A 25,660-nucleotide genomic window follows, 5' to 3' on the forward strand; every position below is an offset into this window, starting at 1 on the left:
GCTGGGAAGAGACATGAAGTCTTCTCTATGTGCATCCATGTGTAATCTCCTTCTTCCCTTCCTTTTGCAGAGGAGCGAGCCTTGGCTGAATACAATGCTGTCTGTAGTTGAGGTAGGCAGCAAATTCCTGTGTGACACCAACAGTGGCATCAATAAATGGTGGGTCTTGGGCGGGAAACACGGAACATAAGCAAACACAGGAAGGGCAATGATAAGCAGTGGGGAATGTACCGAGCTAGAAACAGGAAGTATCTGTTTCTAGGAATATGGATCAGCTTTTTTAATGCTCTATCTCCTCCTGTGCATGTCTGCACCTGGAGGTGCAGGGTTTTGTACATAAGCAGAGGTAGAGAATTTATTTCTCCCAGCTGCTTTTAAATGCAATTTTCCTGGTTTGGGAGAAAAACAGTAAACCTGAATAATCATTCAATCAGACAGTTCTAGTCTTCTACTTTTAATAAGATGCCACACACAGTCTGAGCCTTCCAGAAACTAACTGCTCAGCAGGAAATTCCAAGCATTTTCTCTTTTCTTCGTATCTCCATGTGGTGACAGTTGGCAGGGGCGACAAAGGACTGATGGGGAGAGACTGCAGAGGAGGGATCTATCCATGTTCCTGTGAAGACAATAAAGGACACAAAAAAAAAAAAAAAAAAAAAAAAGTCCCTGAAGTATTAAAACTAACTACTGGGAACTTAGGGGCCTTTTCTGTACCTTGTGACAAATGGTACTGTCAGGCCAAGGACAGAGCTCTTATCACCCAGAGGGTGGTTGGGCACTGGAACAGGTTTCCCCAGGAAGTGATCACAGCACCAAAACCAACAGAGTTCAAGAAGCATTTGGCCAGTGCTGTGAGGCACATGGTGTGACTCTTGGGGCTGTCCTGTGCAGGGACAGGAGCTGGACTCCATGATCCTTGTGGGTCCCTTCCAACTTAGAATGTTTTATGAGCTAAGATTCTCTCTTACTTCATCTATACAAAGCTTATGTCAGAATCTCTGGTAAGGGTGTGGAGCTTGTGGCAAACATCCCAGGACAGGGCTGTGTGCCTCCCTCAGGTGATTCATGGAGCAGGTGCTTTTCCCAGTCTTGTGGGCTGTGGGCAGGAAAGCACACAGGTGCAAAGAAAGTTTGGAGCAGGGACAGGTGCTGGTCAAGCTTAAGCTTTGTCTTTCTCAGCATGGAAAGAGGATGGGCAGGGGTCCATTCTCTAGTGTGGATCAGAAGGCAGGCTGAGATGGAGAAAGGCTTGGCATTGAAACGTGGCCAGGCCCTGGAGTAAAGGTGAGCATGGCATGTTGTGTACACAGGGCTGGAGGGATGCGAAACTACAGGGAAAGTGCCAGGAAAGGGAACTGTGGTGACTTGAATAAAGTGTATTTTTATGCAAAGGGACAGGACTGGTGATAGTACTTGGTACATGCAGTCCTTGTTTTCTAAAACATATTTCCAGCTTTGTCATGATCTTGTCACATCAAATCTTCTACTTCAGTTCTCTTTCCCTCAGTTTAACCACTGGGATACAAGAACTCATTCTTACTTGGCATTGCAAATTGCTTTCTACCCTGGACCTGCAGTCTGGCAAGTTTCTTGACCAAGGGCTTTGCCTGCATCTCCCTACCTTTCCATATTCTTCAGGACCATGCCTGTGATAATAAAAGAGGTGTTGGGCCCTCACCTCACTTGCATGGGACACTGTAGCTCATCATTGCAGTTTCTTCTGGAAGACAAGAAAAAAAGTGCTGATGAGGCACATTGTCAAAAACCCACAAAAGCAACCCAGCATTGTGCCACTGTTCCTAGGAGGGATGTTCCCTCAGTTTACAGGCTACAACTCCCTCTACGTGACAATGTGACACATGAAACCACTGGTGTGTGCCCATGCCTCTGCAGCTGGTCAGGATTCACACAAGGCAAGAGGCTGCAAGTCCCAGAGAGGCCCATCACAGTTATGAATGCTTCACTTGCTGAAGGAATAGCAATCCCTGACTCGTTTCTAGCTTTTCTTCCCACTAGGAACCCCACAGCACAGAGGACAAGTTGGTTTTGGTTTTATTCTTCTAAGGGGGCCCTTAATCTTCTGAGTCATCCCCCACTATGGTCCCTCTGCCTTTTCTGTCTCCGACAAAATAAGTGCTCAAAAGCACAGCTCATTGCTCCACTCTTGTTGGGAGAGCCAGAGCCTCAGTGATTCTATACACCAGCTTCAGGCCTGCAAGTTCTGGAGCCAGAAGGAGGAGGAACTACCATTTTGAAAACCAACAGGTTAAGTTCATGCCTAGAGAGCTTCTAAGGGACAGTCAGATAACCATGTCAGAGCTGGTACTGCCTTAGACTCAACAAAACTCAGGAATTTTCTTTCCAGAAGTACATTTGGGTGGTTTTTGCAGCATCTGAGCTCACCTGGCATATAGTAATCATAGATCTTGATATTGGCTGGTTTATGATCCTTCACTTGCATGTCCTGCTCCACCAGGAAAGTGTAGGTTTGAGGCTGTCTAGTCAGCTAAGACCAAGAAATGCAAGGATTAAAAACAGAAAAAGACAAAAAAGTCCTGTAAGACAACCCCTTTCACCTACTTGCACTCAGGCTCTGTAGAGACCTCACCACTGTAACACATCTATTCTGCTTTCTAGTCCATCTCAGAAATATCTTTTACTTCCCATTCTATCTTCCCTTTATGGTCACCAAATTTAACTCAGCTCATGAGGACCATCAAAAACCTACGGAGTCAGTGTGCACTACCTAAATGGCATGCTAGTGTTCCCACCAATCCCACCTTCCCATCCAACTCTACACTGAGCTCCTTCATGCACCTGGCCTCAGTGGCTACTTTCTTATTCACAGTGACCACAGCTCTTATTCTCCAGTCTCACATAGCCCCCATCATTCAGCAGACAAATACAGGCTGTGGACGAACATCTGCTGTAGGGTAGTGGTTACATGACCTGCTGTTGATTGCGGTGCACCTTGTGTTACCCGGCAGCTTGAGCTGAAATATTTATCTGTATTTTCTGCTCTGTGTTGTAGATGTAATGAAATCAGCAGCTCTGCAAGCCTAATGCATCCATGTGACACTAAGCCACTTCTATGGGGCCAGCTTAGCTCAGCCTACTGACAGAAACTGAGGATGAAGAATCACAGAAACGCTCCTTAGAAATGCTGGAGTTTTAAATACATGGCAGGTCTCATTTCTGGTGCTGTTTAGGTATTCATGGAGCTAGAAAAAGGCTGGAGTGGTTGTTAATCTGTTCATTCATGAGGCTGTGGAGTGAACACTTCTGTTCACACAACCGTCTGGTTTACTTTCAAACGAACTTGGCAAAATCCATGAGCAATCTTGCATGCACCCTGCTGCATTCAGGTTGCTTAAGACTTTCTAAGACTTCAGGCTTGCTTGGGTTTGCTAGGTCGATCTTATTACTACTCCCCAGTCCTACTCAGGCACCATATATATGGACTTTCAATAGTCTCTAACAGTGCCAACAGATAGGCTTAACATGAGAGTTTGCCTTGTTTCACTCAAGTTAAGTAGCCCTGTAAGTGGCTCTACAGATGAACAACTGCCAACTGACATTTCTCCATATCAGCAAATGTGGCTGGTATGCAGGAACAACAGCTCTGGAGAGTTAAAATAGTAATGAAACCAATAAACAAGAATAAAAGCTGTCAGTCCATAGCCCCTTTAATGATGCCCAAATTACACTCACTTCCTCCAGGTAGAGAACGACTTGGTCAGCTTTGCTTTCAACTTTCTTCACTAAAGGCATTTTCTTTAGCTGAAAATAGGGAAAAAAAATCAGAAGGGCTTTAATAAAAAGCAGAAATATTCAGGGGTATTTGTCCTTGTGAGAGGATGGGCAAATATTTATATGGCCAGGGAAACTGTTGATGTAGGGAAAGGCATGGTGCAGCTTGGAAGAGACTTTGAGTATAAGGACTTCTTAGGAAGAGAATAACCCTGTTTCTCTGCCCACAGGAATGATCACATTTCAGTATACAGTCCTGCATGATGGACATCCATCACTGTTCCCATCCCAGCTGGACACAAATTCGCAGTCTCACCTCTTCCAGTGAACCTGCCACGGGGCTGTATCCAGACAGCAGCTCCACTTGGATCAGGACCATGTTGGTGGACACACGGTTCCCTGTGTAGCTGCAGCAGGAACCCAGGGGACAGCACTAATGTTACTTTCTGAGCCATGATCTCCAGATACTCCAGCCCAGCTTTGGTACTCAGGTGGAGGAATGTGCCTTTCTTTCCAGTGTTTCTCCTGTAAGCATACCTGCTTCTGCACTGTAATAAATCTTTGTGCTTCCCTTGAGCTCACTTCTAATTGTGCCAAGGAGAGTATGTTCCTTGGAAGCCTTCTGGTGTTACCTACTTTAGGTATGGCAGGGAATATCACATCCTGTGCCTGTTCTCTTGGCAGTTCTGTCCCAAACCAGGTAGGAGTACAGCAGAGGAGAGTGGTGTGACAGTCAGCCAGGAGCAGAAGAGGGAACACTTAGGAGTATGTGGCAGTCCCACAGGACCTTCACACCATTAGTCTTTTGAGACCTAATCCTAGAAAGGGCCGAGACCCACAGACCTTGGTATAATTCGTGGTGAGGGGCATAGGACAAGACAGGACTACAGCCTGAGCCACCCCTCTGGGGCCTTGTGCCTCTCCCAGCTGGGGAGAGCACAGTGGGGTCACCTCAGCACTTGGACGCCACGAGTGAAGGGGAACCCTGCCAGCAAGAGACTGGAATGGTGCGAGAAGTCTCTCAGCACAGGGGAGGAAAGGGGAAACTGAGTGTCTCCTACCGAGCACGAATGGTGACGGGGAACCGGGAGGCGTCGGGCACGGTGCACTCCGTCTGCACAGATACAGCAAAGGTGGCCTCGCTCCTCAGTGGAGGGATGTGGTACCTCAGGATGGCCTGCCAGGACAGAAAGTAGCTGGATGGCAGAGAATAGCAGGGGGTTCTTTGCTGGAGAGTATTCTTGTCTAGACTAGCTACTGTTTGCTGTCTTGTATTGGTGTAAAAGAAAACCATGTGACAGAAGCAGAGGTTCTGCTAGTAGTGCACTGCTCCTGGTGGATTTCTTGGAGGAAAGAAGCTGCTCTGGCTGGATGGAGATGATCCAGATTTCATCTGGGCAGTAGATGTTACCTTCCTGTTGGAGCACAGCTACCCCCACCAGCCTTGAAGCCCAGATTCTTGCAAGTTACTACATCAGTTTGTTTTCTTGGTTGGCTAAGTAGCAAGGTAAGATGTTCTCTGACTTTCAAGGTTTTCACCAGACAGACTTCTTCTTCCTGGCTGGGCTTACCTGCAGGAAAAGACACCCATGGCCCTGCACATGCAGGGTATAATCCTGGGGAATGGCTGGCAGCTCTACTGTCTGCAGCAGGAGCCGATTGCTTTTGTCTACTCGGAAGTTTTGGCTGAAACCCTTGGAAGTGAGAGAAACCTGAAGATCAGGGCTATCCTTGCTGAAGATGTTGGTTGCATAGAGGGCTAGGGCTTCCAGAGCAGCAACGGTGTCCTGAGGAAAAAGAAAAACCATCAGGAAAAGTAGGATTCCTACTTCCTATGCATACCCAGTCCTTAGCCTTTTCCTCCCTCATACTGCAGCTATAGCACAATAGGAGCTGAGCTTTTCCCTTTGGCTTTTAGCATGGGATTATCCATAACTCCTAGGACTTATAAATCCATACATCCTTTTTATATTTATTCATTTTTCTTTTTTTATTATGGGCTGTTAGAACCCACTGCTCTCAAAAAATCAGCATCAAATCTGATGATGATGATGATGATGATGGCTCAGGGGCATTACCTGGGTTGAAGCAAAGCCTCCATATGGGTTTTGTTGCTTGGTGAGCCAAGACACAATCTTGGATGCCTTTTTGATTTCATCTGACGACAAACTTGACTTTGTAAGATGAGCCATGAGGATACTAGATGTCAATTCCACATCAACAGATGGAGCCCGATACCAAGATAGGGAATCTTCTTCCTGTTTGGACTGTTGACTCCAGAATATTTGGTCATCTAGAGGTGGAGTGGGAACATTTATGGAGTGGGTAGCTGTATGTAGTGACCCTGGAGTTCTATTTAGCCCCTGTATATAGCTATTAAACGTGTATATTGCACATAATACAGTTGGACAAGATACACACGCATAGCTCCCTATTTGCTCCCCACACCCTGCTTTTCCCAGCAAAACCTTAGGCCTCCAGGTTCAGGAGGAGTTCCACAATATCCATGAAGCTCCCCTAGTTTGGGTGACTGGGAGGCCAGGACTGTGAGATGATCCATAGAGACAATCTGTCTCACAGTGTGGATATCACCTGGGACAGCTTGGCAAGCTGAGGCTTGTATAGCCAAGCCTTGGACTCCCCACAAAGCTCTGGCAGTACTCCCCCTTCCCTACTCCTGCCCTTCACTCCCATGGTTATTCAACCCAGAGATTTCCACACAGTTCTGCCAGTGGCCCTCCTTCCCGCCCCAGAGTTTGTGGTACCTGATATTATGGCAGCCTTATCCAATCTTTTGAGGATTTTCTGCCTGAGGGCCTTGTCCCCTGCCACTGCAAAGGCGTTTGCAGCCAGTGCCAGGCTGTAGAGGTTGGGACTGCCAGTATCAGCATGGACCAGGTCCCTTATACACTTCAGAGCTTTCACCACAACTGGGTCCTAGGATACAATTGAAAGCACTCTCGTTATGGGCAGGGTGTTTGGGAAGGGAATGCAAGGTGGAAACCAAAGGCAGAGCGCAGGCAGTGCCTGCGAGAGGCTGCACACACAGCCCGCTCCTGCTGCCGATACTCACGGAGTGAGGCATCCCCGAGTGTATGAGAGCCACCACGATCACAGAGCTCAGCCCCAGGCCTTCCTCCACTGCACCCTGCAGACATCATAAAACACAGATGAGGGATGCTATGAGAAGGGAGAGGGGAAAGTTTTCCAATGCCTTCTGGTCCCCTAGCAAATGCCAGCATAAGTAACAGTGCTGGTCCTATTCCTTCTCCTAAGGAGGTGACAGGACTGGTATCCACTTTTAAAGGTCCTGCTTACCAGAGCAGCTCTCTGCCAGGGTTCCCCAATCTCTTCTGGGTAGCTGATTTCCTCCCTCTGCTGAGCACATTCCCCTTTCTCCCAAATATAAGATTTTCAGTAGCAGATTTCAATGCCAGGGGAAAGTGATGTTCCCACAACCCAGCTGCAAGGTGGTGAGTGTTAGCCCTTGAGATGGAGGTAGGGCAGGGCACTATTTCAGTTTCCAAGTGCACATCAAACACAAACCTTCATCATTCATAACTTGAAAAAGTGCCACAGTGACTAGGCAACCCTGAGTGTCACCCAAGGGTGACCCTGGGCACTTCAGAGCCTTCCTCCTGCAACAGAGTTAATTTGTCCTTGGCACTCAAACTGGACCAGAAAGTGAAGGAGATTTGAGGTACCTAAAAAACCACCAGGACATGTCATACCATCAGACCATTGTTGAAGAGCTTCCCCACACTCTTGAAACAGCCAGATGGAGTCTGACTTTTAATCAGGGCACTGGCAGCATCATTTATATTTTGTTCATCTATGTGGATGAAGTCCCGGGCTTGGCTGAAGGTCTTCAGGACAAGAGCAGTAAGCCTAGAGCCAAGGAAGGAAGAAAGATATAGAACTGAATTGTCACTTGATGCATGTCTTCAAGAGGAGACAGGAGTCTCTGTGTCTTCTACTACATTCTCCATGTAGAAATACCAGCAGGCCACAGCCCCTGTGCAGATGGAGAACTAGAAGCAATGCACATGAGCTCAAGAAGTTTGAGGTCAGAGCCATGTGCAGCAAGAGAAAAAAATTCATTTTTTCAGACCTTCAGAGCTCTTCTAATTCCAACAGGGTACTTTGCTGCCCTGGAGGGCTGACATTTAGTGAGCTCACTATTCCAAATCCTGTTTGGGCATTCTAAAAACCTGTAAAGAAGGTGCTTTTGCTGCCAAGTTTTCAGAATAGGTCTCATTTGGGGTGCCCAAGAACTAACAATCCAACAGGGGTGCTTCGGGTTAGTTCACTTTTGACCAAGGTGTTCCATAGACTAAGAGGAAGATTTTGTATATTTATCCAAACAGATAAATAGGGAAAGTGACGGCATATTGGGGAGTGTGAAACCTGGCATGACATAAATGTTACGGAGTAAGAGATTATTATTGCTCTGATTTCAGCTAGAGTGGAGTTAATTTCTTCTCAGTAGCTGTTACAGTGCCATGTTTTGGACTTGGCATGAGGATGGTGTTGAGCGAACAGCCATGTGGTGCTTAATTTCCATCTGGGCTGAAGCCATGACACCTTCCAAAAGGTCTCAGGAGCAATTTCTGTTCAAAACTCCACACCTTCAGACTACCTCAGTTTCCCCAGACCAAAATCCAAGCTAGCTCGAGCCTAACCAGGTCAAACTGTTTGTTGTTCCTCAGTTGTGTTTGGATATTGTTGCTTACCAAGTGTTTCCTGGCTCACTTCCTTCCCCAAAGGCACTGTATGAACCGTCTGTGTGCTTGTACAGGAGCTGCTGCTGATATCCTGCAGGAAGAGGCTGGGGATAGTGAAGATGCTGTGTGCCTGTCCTGTTCTCCAGGTGCCAACCTGCCCCACCAATCCTGCTGATCATTACAGAGAGCATTATCTCTGAGGAATTTAGCAGAGGGGTGCCGTGTACTGCTTGCTCCACTGACATGCATTAGCCTGATTTACACTGCTGCAATTACCATGATGCCGGGCAAGTGATGCTGCACAAATCCTACTCAGCACCAGGCCTCTGCTGAGGCTCCTTCCACACAAGTACTGTAGTGGACATCACCAGCTTAACAAGCCAGAATTCACTCACCACTTTCCAGATAGCCAATTGCCTTCTGTTTGATTTCTGGAGTCAGCTGTCCTGTTTCTTCAAGGTATCGCGTGATAAAGACGTTTGGGGCAAAATGAACCATGTTCTGCTCACCACAGCCACTGGACATCTGGAGAAGCTCATCTATGTTGTCCAGTGCTGTTCCCATAATGTCACCTGTAGGACAGAACCACAGCTTTGGGAGCCATACATACGCATTCTTGTGTGTAAAACTCTAGTCTCGCAGATTCTCCAGGTAACCTGCAAAGACTGATCTCAGTTCACCTCTGCTCACGTCATGTCTAGAGACTGTAGGAACAGAGATATGGTACTTGGCTGTCTTTCCCCTGGCTTGATGAAATTATACATCCATTCAGTGCCACTTGTATAGGAGAGATAGGATACTGCTCTGGAAGACAGTACCACATCTTGCTGTACATATTCCCTTTCATTACTTTGTTTGCTAAAGAAGACACAGTGGCAACAGAAGAGATGTGTCCTGCAGGGAAAAATATTACTTCCCAAGACTCTTCTAAAAACTCACCTAAGAAAGAGATGTGGGCTCTCTCTGACCCAAGGACAATGTTCTCTGGCATAGTGAAAGAGATGGTCTCTGAAGCTGAAGTTCCTGCAAATGGCAAAAACATCAGAACAACAGGCATGAGGAACACAGGTGTCCCCCAGGAGATGGTGTAAACAGGTCTGGGATCACCTAATCCGTTGGTGAAATCAGTAATCCAAAAGAGAGGATGACACAGAGATCCAGCCACCCATTGATGAGGGTCTGTGATGTGGTCAGGCAGTGGCTTGATGTTGCCAAGAGCTTTTACTACTGGGTAGGGCTGAATGGCTTTGCCTACCCATAAATGTTCCAAGATCCCTGACTTTCTGCTCCCTACACACCTCCAGAGAGTCCTAGAGGTGTTCAAAGACCACACTGCTTCCATCTCACCTCTGTTCTGTGCACAAGCACAGCCCCAGTAAGACAGTACTTGGGGGTCTCTGCACCTACCTTCAGGGCACAGGAATGAGGTGTGGGTCTTTTCCTCCAGCTGCCCCTCTGCCTGGTGGGGAAAAGGCTGGTCAGCTCAGAAGGGAGAGAGGTAAAATCAGAGAGCAGCTGTGCAGCACCCCACCTTTGTGCAAGCACCTTTTCCATCCTTGTGTGCCTTGGCAAAGGGGTTCATATAGACAGCAGAGATATCCATGCCAACAGTGAAGTTGTTCTGGGAAGCAGGTTTCTCAGCTGCTGCATGGCCTTTGACCCCACTGCCCTGCCAGCAAGCAGTTCTGACATTTCTGTCCCATCCAGTCAAGGCGCTCCAGTACAATCTACCCTCAGAATCTCTCCTTGACCAGTCTCCCTGAGAAATGTGCCCACCTCCCTGGCTGACTCCTCCTTCCCAGAGCCACCCACCAGACTGTCTTGAGCACGACCCAGCTCCAGCCTTGCCAGAACCCACAGTGCAGCCTGACCTTCACCAGCAGGTGTTTAACCACTGTGTCCTTCCCTCCAGACTCAGGCACAACAGCTGTACGCTCCGTGCAAACATCTTCCTGCTCCACCACCTCAGCAGTGACGGTGAAATTCACCTTCCCTAAAAAAACAAAACATCAAGAGGCCGGTTGGCACAGCTATGCCTATGTTTTTGTTCACTCAGCCTCGGACTGCTCACTCATGCTTTGCACAGTGGGCCAGCTCTGGCTTCCTCAAGCAGCTCTGCCAGCGCTTCCCACCCCTGCCTCTCCCTTGACCCCTTACCTAATTTTGTAGCCTTCACATCCCAGGAAAATGTTTTTGCTGAATCAGGGCACAGGCAAAGAGTGAACCTGACATTTTCATGAAGAAACTCAAAATCCCTGGAGTCCATTAGGCTAAGCTGGAGCTAAAAGTGAAACAAAATGGAGTTCAGATTACAGAGCTTCTGTTGCTGCTGTGTTTTTCCATTCAGGCCCTCGATTCAAATAATAGTCAACCCCACATGCCAGGGGTGAGTATGTTGACGGCCTGTTGCAGTATCTGTGGGACACCAGCAGTGTCCCATGGATATGCAATTTACATTTGTAAAGTTTGGCTTCTGGGGAGGGATAAACTGGTCAGTGACGGCTCTGTGTGAAACTAAATTGTACAACTTCTTCGGTGTCTTTTGCCCAGTGCCTAAGCAGGCAGCTCCTCTGTTTGGGTCTCTATTAGTAAAGAAGAACACATTCCTCTGCTCCAAACCATCCTGGAGGGAGCCACTCACCGCCATGCACTGCTTCAGGTAGCTGAAGACTTTGACTTTCAGGGGAAAGGACTCTCCCCGGAAAACAGAATAGGGCAAAGTGGGTTCCACAAAGAAGGGCTTGAAGCTCTGCAGGCTGGTGGTCTCTGAGATTCCCAAGCCATGGCTCTCCGAGGTGCAGAAAGTCATGGCTCTCCAGTCTGTGATACTGTCAGGTACTGTGACAGCTAGCTCAGCAGCCCCTGAATCACTGAGGAGAAAACAGAGTGGAAGAGGTTGTCCCCACCATGGAAAGAGCTCTCTTAGGAAGACAAATGCAGAAATTCAGACTATGAAATGGAAGGGCATGTGAAGGTGTGGGGATTCCTGGCATGTAGGACAGAGGTATGGGAAGGATAGCAAATAGGTGAGCAAGGAATGACTTGAGAGGAAAATGCAACGCAAAATTTGCTTCCGAGCAGTGCTGCACCTGAAATTCCTCTTTTGTGTGGACACAGAGGGCTCACAAGGGCCCATGTTATACACCCAGTCTGTGCCATGGAGTATAGTGTGACACTTTCTATTGGGAAAGTGTGGAGACAATGGAACATGTCTCTTCTGAGGTGGATATTGACAGGACAAAAGGTAACACACAGCTGGAATGTGGGAGATTCCGACCTGACATAAGAAAACACCATAAGGATGGTCAAACATGGAAACATAATTTGAGGAATCTCCATCCTTGGGGATACAGAGTATTTTACTACAACTTGATCTATCAGGACCTGCCTTGTGTAGAATGTTGAGCCATGGATCTGTGGAGGCCTCTTACATCCTGAAAGAGTGTGCGATGTTAAATTCCCAGAAGCATTTGGAAAACCTCAAGCAGAGACAATAACTGAACCGAAACTCCATTGTCCTTATTCACTTCCTCATACCTCCTTGTTTTACTTTGTGCACAGAAGGCAATAATGCCCTGTCTCTGCTCCTGCCCATTCTCTCTGCTGTGTCTGATAGAAAGTCTGTATCCCTGTGGAGCCACAGCCCATAACTACTCACTTGATGGGAACTAGAGTCCAGATGAATGTCTCTGGGAACCAGGTCCGTGCTGGTGCTGACTCGCTGTCCAGCTCGGTGAGCTCTGCCTCAGCAGCTTCAACAGCAGCATCTGCTTCTGGGTACAAGCTCTCCAAGTCTGCCAGCTCATCAAAAGCTATTGGGAATACAAGCATTCCTTCAAAGGCAGAGCAACTGTCAAACCAGCATAGAGCTCAGCCAGAAAAAGCTCAGTTCTCTTTCCCTCCCACCCCCAGCCCAAACCCTCTTGTCCTTTCCAAGATGCCCTCAACTTCGTTATTGTCTTCCACAAGACAACCAGGAGGCTACGGGGATTCCAGTATGTGTGCTCCCCCATGAGACATTTTACCTGCTCAAAGTTTTGCTCTCATTCCCTGCAGAAAAGCAGGGATACTGCCCAATGCCAATCTTGGTTCATTCTCTGCTTTCCAGAAAGACCTTTCCTAGTCTTACAAACATATTTTCTTTACTGAGACAGATGCCCCTCTTGCCCATATTATCTTCCTGCTCACCAGATGAAGCTTGCAAACAGGTTCAAGCCCTGCAGCCACCCCTGTACCCCTCCAGTGCACTGGACACACATTCCTGCCAGGGCCTTTCCCTCTCTCTGTGGAGCACATCTCCTGTACAACCTCCCACTCATGTGTGTAAGCCATCCCCAGCTCCTAAATACACTGCATGTTCAGCTGCCCATGTGCAGCCTATATGTTACCCGTGATCTCCAAAGAAACAGGAAAAATCAAGATGTACACATGTAGTCGTAGTCAAAAGTGGTCTGGGTGCGGCATTCAATTGGAGACTTGATTTTAAGGCTGGTTAAAAATGTTAGACCTGCATTCTGGAGGAAAGAAGGGGGAGAAAAGAAGGTATATTTCTGTGGAGGCATTGGCATTCCGAGAGCCTGTCTCTCCCCCTCCTCCCAGCTTATCACAGCTCCTCTGTGGTGTTGCACATGAGCACAACCCGCAAATTTGTATTGGCAGAGAAGGCAGAACTGTCCTGCTCCCAGAGCTTGGTCCTCATGCCAAAGGATTGTGGGGGGTGACCACTTTCATCTGCATGCCTGTACACGAAGTCATTATTTTGGCACCACAGTTCGCTGCCCGCCCTAACCCAGACTTTTCTCTATCCTTCACTGCCATTCCTTTCTACTATTCTTTCTCTCCTTTCCCTGGGTTTCCCTTTTCTCTCAGGTGCTTTGCTTCTCTAACCTCCAATTTTTTCTGACACAGGCTGACAATCCACTTTGCTTCCAATCCCTAGAAACTCTGAAGGGGACTAATGGGGAGTTGGGTTCTAGGAATCTGCCTGATCAATGGGAATTTATCATACTGGGAGCATAGAGTGTCATTGATCTCTTAGCTCAGAAGCTTGGTAAATTCAGATTGTGAAGTCACCAGCAGTTACAGGAAAGACAGTCTGAATCTACCTGTGCTGACCTGGGATACAAAAGTGCTCAGCTCTGATATTTCAGGCTTTTTAGAAAGTAGATTTACCTTCAGAAATTCATAAACATCTGGTTGGGACACTGCATAAGAGTATCTGTTGTACATGAATGGTGACATCATTCCTGGTGAAAGGGTTGTCTGAGAGGCATCAGTGATTCCAGGGCTCTTGTGGACAGTGCAATAGTCACTGTAGACATCTGTGAGGGTGCTGAGCTGCTCCTGAGCATAGCTGAACATATTATACACCTGTATGGAGAGAATAAGAACAGTACAGGTCAGTGTGAGAGGTGGGAAGATTTTAAGTTCTATCCAGAAATTTCCTGTGGTCTCAGAGGCCAAGCTCAGGTTCTGCCTGTCACAAAAACCCAACTCCAAGAGGTTTTTAATTTTATAGAGAACCTCCACAAATTTTGCATGTATAGCACCAGAGAAGAACATGAGCCCCTCTGGGGGTATGGCTGCATAGCTGTGGCCACTTCTAGCTTAATAATTGTACCTGTGAACTGAATGCAAACACTAATGACACCTGCCCTGCATAGGGGGAACATTGGACAGCTTCCTGTCTGACAGAAGACGCATCCTGGATCCACCAAGACAGTGTCAAGAGGCAATTCAGATGTCCCTTAGACCAAGGTCTAGAAGAGAAAAGCGACCCTTCCACTGCCAATACACCACAAAGAGCACACTCTGTGAATGGAAGGACTGTCTGGTTTATGTGAGCTGGAACAAAGACAAGAAGCCTATCCTATGCATGGCATTTTTTCTTAGCACAACTTTTTTTTCAGAGCATTGTTGTGAATCAGTTCAGGAGATGGATGTCTCTTGCCTTCTGCTTGCCACTGTGGTAAAGCACTTTAACAAGGATGTGACTTCAGGCTGTAGCTGGGGATGACAGTGGGTTATTCTAACAGATAAACTCTCTGTAGGCACTGGAAATTTTGGCTGGTGTTTGATGCTTGCCTTCATTTTTTCTTATTAAACCATGCCCTGTCCCCATTCAAGCACTTGTTGATATATCTACCATGCCTCATTAGGCAGCAATGGTCAGCATGAGGTGACTCACACTATCCCTGGATAGCTCAGCCTCTGGCCTCAGGAGAAGGACACTTTTGTCTACTGCACGGATGCTGCACAGGGAGCCTGGCGCAGCCTGCACATGGAGACGGACAGCCGATCCAGGGAGAGCCACTGCGTCCGAGAAGCTGAGCTTCACCTGGAACAGCAGAAGAAAGGGGGACTGCAGACACTGAGATGAAGGAAAGGGGAAGCTGGGGTTATTGGATTCTGCTGCATATCTACTGCCAGTCTGCAGATCATCAGCCAGCCTCCAGCCTACCTGCCCCCCTATGTTTTGTGCACTGCTTACACGGTTCCTGAAGCAGCTGGACACTTTCAGACGGAGGGTGTCTGCTGCCACTTGTCCCTCAGGGAAGGCAATGTAAACAAAGAGGGTAGCCATGGAGGAAATGAGATCAATGGGCAGACTGACATTGAAAGCCCCACTGTACTGACCTGAAGGAAGGAAAAAATTGAAAAAGTACAGCAAGGTGCAAGGCAGTCTGCAATCCAAGGGTGACAGCAGCAATGTGCTCTTCCTCTGTAATACTTCTGTACAGATTCTTGCATAAAAACTATTCTGCCTTGCTTCTGGGGAGGCCACAGCTAGGCCAGGATGGAGGTTTTTACAGCAGTGACCTTATATAATGACACACCTTGGCAACAGTGAGCACTTGGAAGAGAAATTACTTTCCACTTGAGCCCAGAAAGACTCCATAAGTTACCTTGGAAGTCTCTGACAATTTCCTGCTTGGCAGATAAACTCTGACAGTGTCATCATTTAAACAGCAGAAAAAAAAAAAAAAAAAAAAAGGAAATTAAAGACAGAAAAAAAATAGCATATTTCCTAGAGGTTTTTTGTGCCAGCTCTGTGGTTTCCTGTTAGTCTCAGATCTCTTTTTTTCTCCTTCTCCATCTAGGCTGGAAAGACTTTCTTGGTGGATCCCTTAATCTGTTCCTGGGAGTTAGATGTTCTTACCTGATGGTGGATCAAGAAGCACTGTTGTTTGGCCATGATGCACGAGGGACCCTCTGGCCATAACCTAAAGGGTAATGAACAGAACAAAGGGTTGAGAGTGCCTCTGCTCCACGCTTCTGGGCTCGCAAAGGGCTCTGTGCTGACACAGACCGGGCTCAGAGCTGACCTTGCTGGCGCTGCCCGCACTCACCAGGTGGTAGAAGTGTGCTCTGGCAGCCCGGTGGCCCAGCTCTGTGGCAAGGATGTGGTAGTGCACAGTGACCTGCTGCACATCCCCACAGGCTGGCACTGCCCGCACGGGCTGGATCCTCACAGAGCTGCGGCTGGAGGAGTAGGAGGCCGTCAGTGGGAGCGATGCGGTGCCGTAAGACACCTTCATGTTTTCGCTGTTCACGTCCTCTGGCTGGGATTTTGCCTGTGGCACAGAAAAAAATGTCTGAGGATTTCTTACAGCTCTTCATGCACCAAAACCAAGGCTGACTAAGCAGTGGGCTCTGAACTATCCCAGCGTAGGGTGTCTACTTCCACCTACACCAAGTTCAATATGTGGGTAAAGTATTAGCATAGATCTGCCCTTATAATGTATTTCAATTCTAGTTACCTGCTTAGCTCCAGACTGGTTTGCAATAACTGGTTCCTAACCTGTAGTATAACTTTACTGCTGTTGACCCATGCTGATGTCTCTAAGACGAAGGAGGCCATCCCAGTGTCATCTGTGAGGTAGGTCTTGGTCTGCTTCCTGCTCCCGTAGGACACTGTAAGAATCACCTTCTTGTTCTTCATGTGTGTCCCATTGGCACTTCTCAGTTCCAGCTGTAACAATGCAGAGAACAGTCAGAGAGTTGGAGGCCTCAGGACTGAAAATCCACATCCCAGCAGAAGTCCCAGTCTACTCTACAAAGAGACTCTCAGTGTGATATTTAGCATCTCCAACCCTTCCCCATTTATGCAGTGGCCATCTCATCTAGCAAAGCCACAGATCCTGCAGTCACTCCTTTGGATAACTGTTGCCCTGATTTTTAAAAGTGTTAAGTTTTCTTTTATAGTTCTTTTGAAAGTTTTAAAGTTCTCATAAAACTTCTTCAGCCTTCTGATCTGTTTACATATTTCTACTGGAGTTCTCACACACTGTTCATGTAAATAATGATTGTTTTGCATTCTTCTTTGTGGGAGGAGAGAATTGATGGACTGTTAGTTTGACCAGTGTCGTTGGAGAGGTGGTAATTCCATCCTCCAATCCACGGTCACCTCTGGAATTCTATAAATACCAGATGCTTGAATAAAACTTTCTCTTTTTTCTCCTTTGAACTTACCAAGCGTCTGTGTACTTACTTTGTGTCCAGTAGTGACATGTAACCTCTTGGTAGATATATCAAAGGAGGGTCTGGGAGAGAGGATTGTACTGGCAGCTTTGGGCAGCTCAGAACAAGGGGACCCCTGGGCACTTCTGTGCCTATCTGCTTAGACCCAGCTGCTGGGCTTTCCAAGTTTCCCTTTTCACTCACATTTCCATAGTAGGGAGCTCCTTGCTGATAGTAGTAGCTCGTCCCCCAGAACTGGAGAGCTGTGATATCAAAAGTGACCTTGCAGTTTTCAGTGGTGTTGAACTCCACCCCTGGGAAAGACAGGAGGCACATGCAGGTGAGTATCGTGTCTAAGCAGGCATCAAGAGTGGATAACCTCAGTTAAGGGGTGGACTATCACTCATAGGGCATTGCAGTTTCTCCATGCAGCTTCAGGAGTCATTTGACACATATGCACCCAGCTATGGTGCCTCCTACACTCTGATGTGACAGAATGACAGCAGTCTATCTGGAGCTCTCTGTCAGACACTTCTCAAAGACTCTTTCTCACTTTAAGATGGTCCTACTCATAACTGTCCTCTTCCATTCTCCTTCCCTCCTCACAGCAGTCACTAAAAGGCAGCATTTTTCCTTGCCTTTCCCATGTCAGTTCACAGCCTGAGGTTTTGTCCTGTGTACCCATCTGAAATCACTGCAGTTATGTGGATGTGTGCCACTGCTTCTGGCAAAGGGCTGTGAAACATTTTCTTCACAGGAAGAAAAGGAAGGCTTTGCAAAATCTTGTGAGAGTAGGAACATTATAAGAAACCTTATCTTCCCATCTGGGATGTGGAGATAAATCTAATGAGGAGCTAATAACAGTACACAGTCAGGGCCTTGATTATCTCCAGTTGCTCTGAATAACATCCCATTCCAATAGACTGTCCTAAAATATGGTTTAAGAACAAGAAAACCTGGCCTGGCCCACCTCTGTACACATTTTTAATGTGATGAGAAGACAAGAGAAAGTAGCTTTTGCTCATCTCTGTCAAAATAAAATTACTGCCAGAGCAGGCATCAAGAGTGGATGAACTCAATTGTCTTACAGATAAAAACCCAAAGACAAGTACATTTTATGAGTGTATAATAAAAGATTTTCCACAAAGTGTAGAATCAGTTTTTATTACCTGTTCCACTTTCTTTCAGAAAAGCCTCAGCTTCCAGATTGAAATCATAATTATCACCATGCTTCCGGAGGAAAACCTTAGTATTCACTTTAGTGGAAAAGCAGCCATCGTTGTTTGTCTGGGAACGTGAAATTGTATTTGTTAACCAATCATGAAGGCAAAGGAGTGTTCTATCTCTTTGCCCTCTTCCCTCCCTTTTGCAAGAGGGGTGGGTGTCTCCCATGCTCACCTCGCCGGTGTAATCCTTACAAATACTGCGCTTGGCTTTGGAAGACTTGCGGTTATAGCGGATGTGTTTACGGCACACCACAGCCTTCACGCTACCCTGGACTGCTTTCCCATAGGTGTACCTGGCAAAGGGAGCACAGAGGACTTACACTCACACAGAAACATTGGCTCAGGAGTGAGGAATGTCAGCTTTACCCTGTGCTTTGCAGTTATACAGCTCAGCAGAGGAGGCCAACAAGTACAAACGGCCTCATCAGATTGAGACAGAAGGCAGTGGTGGGTGAGGTCTCTCCAAGTCAACACTAGTCCTACCAGGCAGGGATAGGGGACATTGTGTTGGCCACAAGCCGAGCCATTATTCCTACAACACTGTCACTAACAAATACAGCAGAAGTGCTGTGTTGTAGGGCACATGCTGCATTGACGAAATGCACTGCCACACTTTCAGACTCACAGAGAATGTAGGGAGAGAGAATATGGAGAAAGGTGAGAATCCAGGAGAATTGCTTAGCAAAGGATGACAGGGTACCAACTCTTGGGGTGAGGGTAGGGTTGGCAGAGACCATTTTGAGCTCAGTTATTGATGGCTGTGCATTTTTCAAACCAGTAAAAATGCACCTTCTGCCATGATAAGTCAGCTCACATGCCACAGACGTGGAGAGGGAAGTTTTCCTCTAGGATGGTGACCACCTGAGGCATCTGGATGGAGACACTGAACTTGGGCAGCACTGTGTGAAAGCAAGAAAAAGATAATTCAGTGAGAATAGAAAGACTTAATTTGCTCCAATCCTTAAAAAGTGGTTGTTTACAGAAAAAAAAAATCTCTCTTTTTGTCCCAGCACATGGCCTGGTAGGAATACACCAACAGCCCAGCTAGGAGAATGGGACAGGAGTAGGCAGTCTCCTCCCTAGAGCACAGCTGGGGGACATTGTCTCAGCCCCATCTGCAGGATATGGGGGAGGAGAAAGCCAGTGGGCCTGGATGTAGGTAAGTGATTATACCTGCGGGCAGGCAGCTGCACTTCCCAGGAGACAGCAGAACCAGCACAGCTGTTCACAGCTGCATGGCCCATCCAGCTCTGTTTGTCGAGGGCGCTGGAGGCTGGCAATACACCTTTCTCTGCTGCCACCAGCTTCCTGAGACTCTTACCATACTCCTCTACCCTGAAGGTGCGTGTGAGGCCAGGCATTCTGATGCTGTACTCTCCGAGCGGTGCTTCTGCAGCCAGCGGGAAGGACAGATCCACAATGCCTCCCACAGGTGTAACATCCAGCCACTGTGCAATCCGGTTCCCTTTGGGGTCCTGCACAAGTGGAGTAGAGAGTAGTTATTTTCTAGCACAAAAAGACTTTTGCAGGATGTCCAACATACCAACATATGTCTGAACACATATTCTCTTTTCCTGAGAGCCCAGGTCTATGGCACAGCTACAATGCTCAGGTGAGCCCAAGTTCAAAGAGGAAAGGACTTTTCTCCCTGTCTCATTGACAAAGTAAATCTATCATATCATTGTTCCCTGGTGGCATTGCCATCTCTGACTGCTGCAAAACTGTTGTTTACTGCCTGCCTATCTCAATAAGAGAAAGAAGTGGTCCTTCTTTAGAGATCTCTGCGGTCACCTGAGCTGGCACAGCTCACAAGGTCACTGTGGAGACATTCTGCCTAAGGCATGAGCTACTGGGAAGTGATGTCTTGAATCCCCAGGAAAGAATGGGGAAACAAGTCCAGGACTCCATGCAGGGCAACCATTGAGGCCCAGTCATGAAGGACAGTGTTCTCCCACCGCTGGTTCTGGGAGGGCAGGGTACAGAACTCTGCTACAGCCACACTGCCCAGCCAGTAGGAGCTTTGTGATAAGTTGATGCTTAATGTGGAACAAGTGGGCACTGCTGAAAAGGTGACGCTGGATCAGAGTGCTATGTTTGCATAAACTGGCATAAAGTATTGCACAGATGTCTCAAAATGGTGTTCATGTAATGATTCCTCACTGGGTATGACATGTATATTAACTACTGCCCATTGCTAGCTGGGACTCTGACCTCTCTGCATGGGTATTACAAACCCCACCACCCCTTTCAGCTGTCTTTCCTCAGCACAGTGATTACTCTGAACAGATTTTAAGAATCAGCAGCCTGAAAGCTGCTTTAGGAGGTGTTTCTAGCTGTGCAGTCACAACACTAACTGGTCAAATGTTTGTTTTCTATACGGTAAATATAAAAGTCTCCTTAAGAAAACTTCAGGATTTTCACAAGTCTTCAATTCATAGGCTAGAGGAACTAGAATTCCAATAACCACTCTAGGAAGGTTTGCTGGTTTTCAGTGGCACCCAGGGATCCCTGTGTGATCAGTGTCGTGGCTCTGCCAAACTTTTGTGGACATGGAACGAAGGAAGGGAAGGAACAGTCAAGGACTGTTCCCATTCATTCTGAGCTAGCTGACTTTCTGCATCAATATTTCCCTACCACCATCTCCAAACCTGTGTCTTCCCCAGGATGAGAACAGTTCATCACTTTCAATAAAGTAGGAGCTTTACCTTCAGTTCCACCAAGCGCTGCTGTGGGGAGAAAACAATAGTTACTGTTGGGATGCTTTCAGGTAAGTTACCGTCCACCTCCCTGGTATTTCTTAATTCCCCAACCATCCATCAGTCTTTTCTAAGCAACTGCCCATAACCCATGAGCAGCTCCTGTCTTGCAGGTGGTGCCCAACACTGTAAGCACCAAAAGTAATTTTGAGACCAGCTGTACACACATCTCCTGGCTGGGTCAAGCACTGATCTAGAAGACATGCAGGCAGCTCATAACATTTCCACACTTCAGGTATCTTCCCTCTTGACTTACTGTTTCACTGCTGGCAATAAAATTCTGATCCAAGGTCACAATCCGCAACTTGACTACAAAGCAAAAGGAAAACGGGACTGGCTGAAATGAAATCAAGTCTCTCAATAGGAAATAACAAGAACACAAGGCTAAGAAAGATGTGTACATGTGTTTCACTGAGAGGATGAGGGCAGCAGACACAGCCATCCACTTCTAGGCCTATGCCCAAAGCCCTGCTAGGAGCTGACAGCCTGCTAGAAAAAAAAAGTGTTAGGAGAGGCAGTGTGGGGCTTTCTGGGAAGGCTGGCTGTGCTGGTGGCAAAGAGTATTTTTCTGGACAGTGGACCTGTGGTGGGCCACTCAGTCTTGCCTGCACTGAAGGTCATCCCAGTGGAAGGTGTGCAGAGGCATGGGGCAAACAGCTGAACCCTGTGGTGATCTGAGCTGTGCAAGGGCAGTGGTGGGACCTGTAGGTGTGCAATCCTCACCTGAGGAAGTCTGTGGGGAAGAGAGGGATTTAGAGCCCTGACAGACAGCTGTGACTTTAACTGGAGCAATCATGAGTATAACACTGTGGCTTCTAAATATTTTCTCACGCATCAAGGAAAACACACAAACCCTGTTCACAGTGGCATACGGCACACTGACATAGGAGAGATATTCCCAAACCCCTCAAAGCCTAGAAGGAAGCCTGTGGCCCATCTCCCTTCCTGAGCAGGTCCTGTTCAGAGGACTAGAAGAGTACCCCACATTTTGTGGCCGGAGGACCACCCTCTCTCTCACAAGACATGGCATTCTGTCCATACCAATCTGTCCAGGTTTGTACACAGGTTTGTCTGTCTGGATAAAAGTCTTCTTGTCTGCATGCTTAATTAGGACTTTCTGTTTCTTCTGGAACTCTGAGTTGGCTTCCGAGACTGTGATAACAACAAAAGCCACTTCATCGGGGTTTCCAACAGGAGGAGGGACCTGCAGGTATAGTTATAACCATCATTCAGGGTGGATCCCATTCACTGATCCCAAGGGTTTTGGAATAACAATTATGATATAACTTTTGGGTTGCTCTAGTTCTTCTTGCCTGGAAAGCTTCACAGAACATTTCAAATAGTTTTTTACGAGGGTAAAATATTAGTGGGGCTAAATAGCAGAAAGGACACTGGCAGACCTATGCAGGCTGAAGCAGAAGATTATTGGCCATTTAAGATGTCCTCATAGGAAGACACAATTCTTTGCATTCCTGCCCAGCAAGAGCAGAACTCATGCAATATCCACCCTAGTAAAAACCCTTGAAAGTATCTTCCTCACCTGGAAGCTTCTGCAATGGAAGAAGGGGAGCTGAGAGACAGACTGAGTGATCAGAGTCTCATTCCCAGCTCTGCTTTGCAAGGTGACTGATACATGGATTGGGACTGCTTGCTCTCTGCTGAGCTGGAGACACACTGTCTCTGAGAATGGGTGGTAGAGCTGAGATGGTATTGCCACAGCATAGTTTCTGTTAGGAAAAAAGAGAAAAAGAAGAAAGAAGAGAGAAGTCAGGTTAAACTGACTTTCTAAGAGGGCAGGTTTTGACCTGTATTTAGGTACTTCCTAGCAGACTTCTGGTCTCTTCACTCTGCTGTCATGACACCAGTGGCACATGACACTGTTCTCATCTATAGGTACTGCAGACATTGACAGTGAGGCAGTACTATATGCTGCATGCACATATAAAATTATAAAGCCACTACCTTACAAATTAAAAGTGAAAATAAGGTGAAGGGACCTCCCCACATCACCCAAGGAATCAGCAGCAGCTTGGCTCTCTTGCAGGTTTCCCAAGTCTTCAATGTTTTCACTGAACCACACTACATTATCACCATCAGTTTTGTTGGCTGGTTTTCCCACTACTCTTGGGCTCAGAAACAATGTCCTCTGTGAGGGACCCAGTGTCCCAGCTCCATGTCCCAGCCACAGAGACCCATGAGCACCTTCACTTCAGCTCCTGACAGTCCTCTTTGCCCTCTGCTTGCTCTCCCATCTCTGCATCTACTCTGATCTGTGTCCATAACACCAAAAAGCTGTTCACTGTTTGCTTGCTCCCATCTTTTACTATACTGTAGCATCTAGGACCAACAAAAAGCCAACATTCAAGCAGATTTCAAAATTCTTATCACTGACTCCTCCCACTCACTGCCTTTGGACAGGCTCAGCCAGCACCATGTTTTGCAGGAAGCAGAGGGGAGGGCCTGGACAGATCAGAAAAGCAGGAGGAAGGGAGGTGATCTGCTGGCAGCTCTCTGGAGCTCAGCACCCTGGCAAGAGAGAGTCAAAGTCCTGCTGGCCGGGAGCCTTTGACTGCTGTCACACTTGAGTGCTGCCAAGCCGCCTTGAGGATCTCAAAACACACACCAACAACATTTTGTTTTTCCTATTTGAGCTGACTCACGGCACCGCCCTCTGCCAAAGGATGGGATGAGCTCTCCTCCCTCCTTGTGCCAAAGGATGGGATGAGCACTAAAATTTCACTGCTTTCATCCCAAAGGATGGGATGAGCACTGAAAAAACCTCCCCCACCCCCCCTTGCTCTTAATGATCCTTTTACTTTTGTCTCACTAGTTTAGACACCCCCCTTGCTCTTAATGATCCTTTACTCTGGAACATTTTCTTACACCCCTTTAACATTTAATCCCTTGCCCTTGCCTTCTGAGCTATAAAAGTAAGAAAGAACATCTCTGGAGCTGTCATCCAAGGGTCCCAAGATACAAGCTGGATCATGAATCTATGAAAAAAATTGGAATACAGGCAGGACAGCAGACAACCTATTGAAGGAAGTGGTATTTCCATAAAGCAAAGCTTCATGCTGAAGGTTAACACTGGCAAGCAGACAGCAGTAAAGCACATCCTTTGAGTGGGAGCTTGTCAGCCTATGGAACATGTCCTAGAGGAAGTACTCCCACTGGAGAAGGTTTTTAAAACTAGGCTTGTGCACACATGCAGCAGGAGGGAACCCAGCTACAACCCGCTGCCATATTTTCCACCGTAACATCTACTGCTCAAGCACAGTCATGCTTCTGTTTGCACTTGTGCCATGGGTGCAAAAGCAAACGCCTTCCAAAAAAGCAAGAACAAGTTCACAAGCCAGGACATCACAGCAGTGTCTGCTGGAACAGGAGCTGCATTCCTGACAAAGTATATGAAAAGAAGCTGTACTGGGAATTGTCCTTGACAGAGGTCTGAGGAAAGGTGTGGTGGGAGCAGATGGCCAACCAAGCCTGACTGATCATACTGCTGTACCAAGAGCATCTCTGCCAGATACTTGGGCTCATGTTTGCTCACTTTGTAAAGACACTCAGCTTTGCTGGCTAAACTATTAAATGGCGACCTATGACTCTGGGAAGAAAAGCTTAGCCCAAAGAAAACATATTCTGGAACACAGCAGGAGATGTGAGATATTGGAAGGTCAGAATTAAGCACATGCAGAAAGCTGGCAGTCGTTCTGCCGAGTCCTTGCTGAAATACATGGTCTACATCAAAGGCACTAAAGGAAGAGCCAATTAGCAGGGGGAATGTAGGGAAAGTGCACATGGAAACCAAGCAAAACCTTGGGAACGTGAGAAATTATGCCTCTCCGGAAAAACACTCTTCACCTTAAGACTTCTGTCCCATTTCTGTCATACTGCCGCCCCCCGCCAGGATCCCTCACAGACCAGAGCACATTTGCAAAGCAGCGAAGTTCTTACAGCATTGCAGGCATTCCAGCCGCGCTAGGAAGGAGGAGGATGCAGCCCCACAGGAGAATGATCCTCCACATAGCTGATTGCAGGTCGAATTCCTCCAAGGAAAGCTTAGCCACTCCTCAGTACCCCCTTCTCCCCTGCTCCTGCTGTCTTCCTTCTCCCCCTCATCCAGAGCCGACGGAGCTCGCAGCTCCTGCGCTGACCAGGCCGTTCCTCCCTTGGCTTCAGCGCCAAGGTGGAGATCAGGCCGCTGCGCTGGGAATGTGGGCGGGAGAAAGGGGTGGCGGCCGTGTTTACCGCTTACAAACCAGAGGCGGCTGCTGCAGACTCTGTACAGCTTCTCGGTGGTTCTCTGGGACAGGGCTTGTCTGCCTCAGGCAGCACAGCTGCTGGCAGCAGGAGTACTTAGTTACTCTATTTGGTATATAGGCAAAAAAAAAAAAAATCCAAATTTTTTTTACTGGGGCATCATCGGAAACATTTGGATGCAAAATAATTCTTTGTGATGTCGGTGGATTTTTCTCTGTAGTTCTTCTTCTATAGAACTTTTTAGGTGTTACTTGCCTCTCACTGGAATTTCACTCCTGACCTGCAGCCTCCAGCTGGACGTGCCCAGGGCTTCATATGCAGTTCTGCCAGTGTCCCCATTCCTCCCTGGAGGAAGGGAAGTATTTTAGCATTTTATTATCTTTTGGTTGTCTTTCTGTTTTTTCTCTCACTAGTTTAGGCTTGAACTCAAACCCCATTTTAATTTTGGAGACTCAGATGTGCTCCCAGATCAGGGACAAGCAGT

The 25,660-nt window shown here is 47.3% G+C and overlaps 2 protein-coding genes across 6 annotated transcripts in view; one reads left to right on the forward strand and one right to left on the reverse strand.

Annotated features, from left to right (window-relative positions):
- Positions 1 to 4,084, forward strand: part of LOC100228861 (alpha-2-macroglobulin-like protein 1) — a 25,685-nt gene extending 21,601 nt beyond the window's left edge. Inside the window, exons 35-36 of the mRNA XM_072926481.1 lie at positions 71 to 112; positions 3,981 to 4,084. Coding sequence (XP_072782582.1) covers positions 71 to 111 — 41 coding nt within the window. The 3' untranslated portion in view covers position 112; positions 3,981 to 4,084. The remainder of the gene's footprint in view (positions 1 to 70; positions 113 to 3,980) is intronic.
- LOC100231773 (alpha-2-macroglobulin-like protein 1) lies at positions 439 to 25,129 on the reverse strand. 5 transcript variants are annotated; one of them, XR_003959374.4, is made up of 36 exons: positions 24,871 to 25,126; positions 22,457 to 22,643; positions 21,958 to 22,120; positions 21,173 to 21,225; positions 20,866 to 20,886; positions 19,482 to 19,635; positions 18,975 to 19,059; positions 18,333 to 18,453; positions 18,104 to 18,221; positions 17,139 to 17,248; positions 16,276 to 16,446; positions 15,824 to 16,048; positions 15,634 to 15,697; positions 14,965 to 15,110; positions 14,662 to 14,811; positions 13,647 to 13,844; positions 12,901 to 12,988; positions 12,133 to 12,286; positions 11,116 to 11,344; positions 10,632 to 10,755; positions 10,346 to 10,467; positions 9,882 to 9,933; positions 9,414 to 9,497; positions 8,870 to 9,046; positions 8,484 to 8,565; positions 7,482 to 7,638; positions 6,824 to 6,898; positions 6,516 to 6,687; positions 5,829 to 6,043; positions 5,322 to 5,537; positions 4,812 to 4,927; positions 4,067 to 4,157; positions 3,712 to 3,780; positions 2,404 to 2,506; positions 1,622 to 1,720; positions 439 to 616 (listed from the first exon to the last, which is right to left on the reverse strand). XR_003959374.4 is itself a non-coding variant. In XM_030268203.4 (36 exons), exons 1-35 carry the CDS (start codon positions 24,939 to 24,941, stop codon positions 1,680 to 1,682), a joined length of 4,404 nt encoding a protein of 1,467 aa, XP_030124063.4. In that variant the 5' UTR covers positions 24,942 to 25,129; the 3' UTR covers positions 439 to 616; position 1,679. The 5 variants fall into 5 exon arrangements, 3 of the variants coding, with proteins under 3 accessions (XP_030124063.4, XP_072782532.1, XP_072782525.1); XM_030268203.4 differs by having other exon boundaries at positions 1,679 to 1,720; positions 24,871 to 25,129; XM_072926431.1 differs by having other exon boundaries at positions 1,679 to 1,717.
- Positions 25,130 to 25,660: the final 531 nt, after the last annotated feature.

This window comes from Taeniopygia guttata, chromosome 1, assembly GCF_048771995.1.
Source record: "Taeniopygia guttata chromosome 1, bTaeGut7.mat, whole genome shotgun sequence".
Taxonomy (NCBI): Eukaryota; Metazoa; Chordata; class Aves; order Passeriformes; family Estrildidae; genus Taeniopygia; species Taeniopygia guttata.

What these genes read in the sequence shown, in the direction of transcription:
- LOC100231773 (XM_030268203.4), bottom strand. Translation starts at nt 24,941, where the DNA reads ATGTGGAGGATCATTCTCCTGTGGGGCTGCATCCTCCTCCTTCCTAGC. An exon ending in GCTGGAATGCCTGCAATGCT is followed by an intron (nt 22,644 to 24,870) that starts GTAAGAACTTCG and finishes TTTTCCTAACAG; the next exon opens with AAACTATGCTGTGGCAATAC. An exon ending in ACTCGGGGATGCCTCACTCC is followed by an intron (nt 6,688 to 6,823) that starts GTGAGTATCGGC and finishes ATTGTATCCTAG; the next exon opens with GACCCAGTTGTGGTGAAAGC.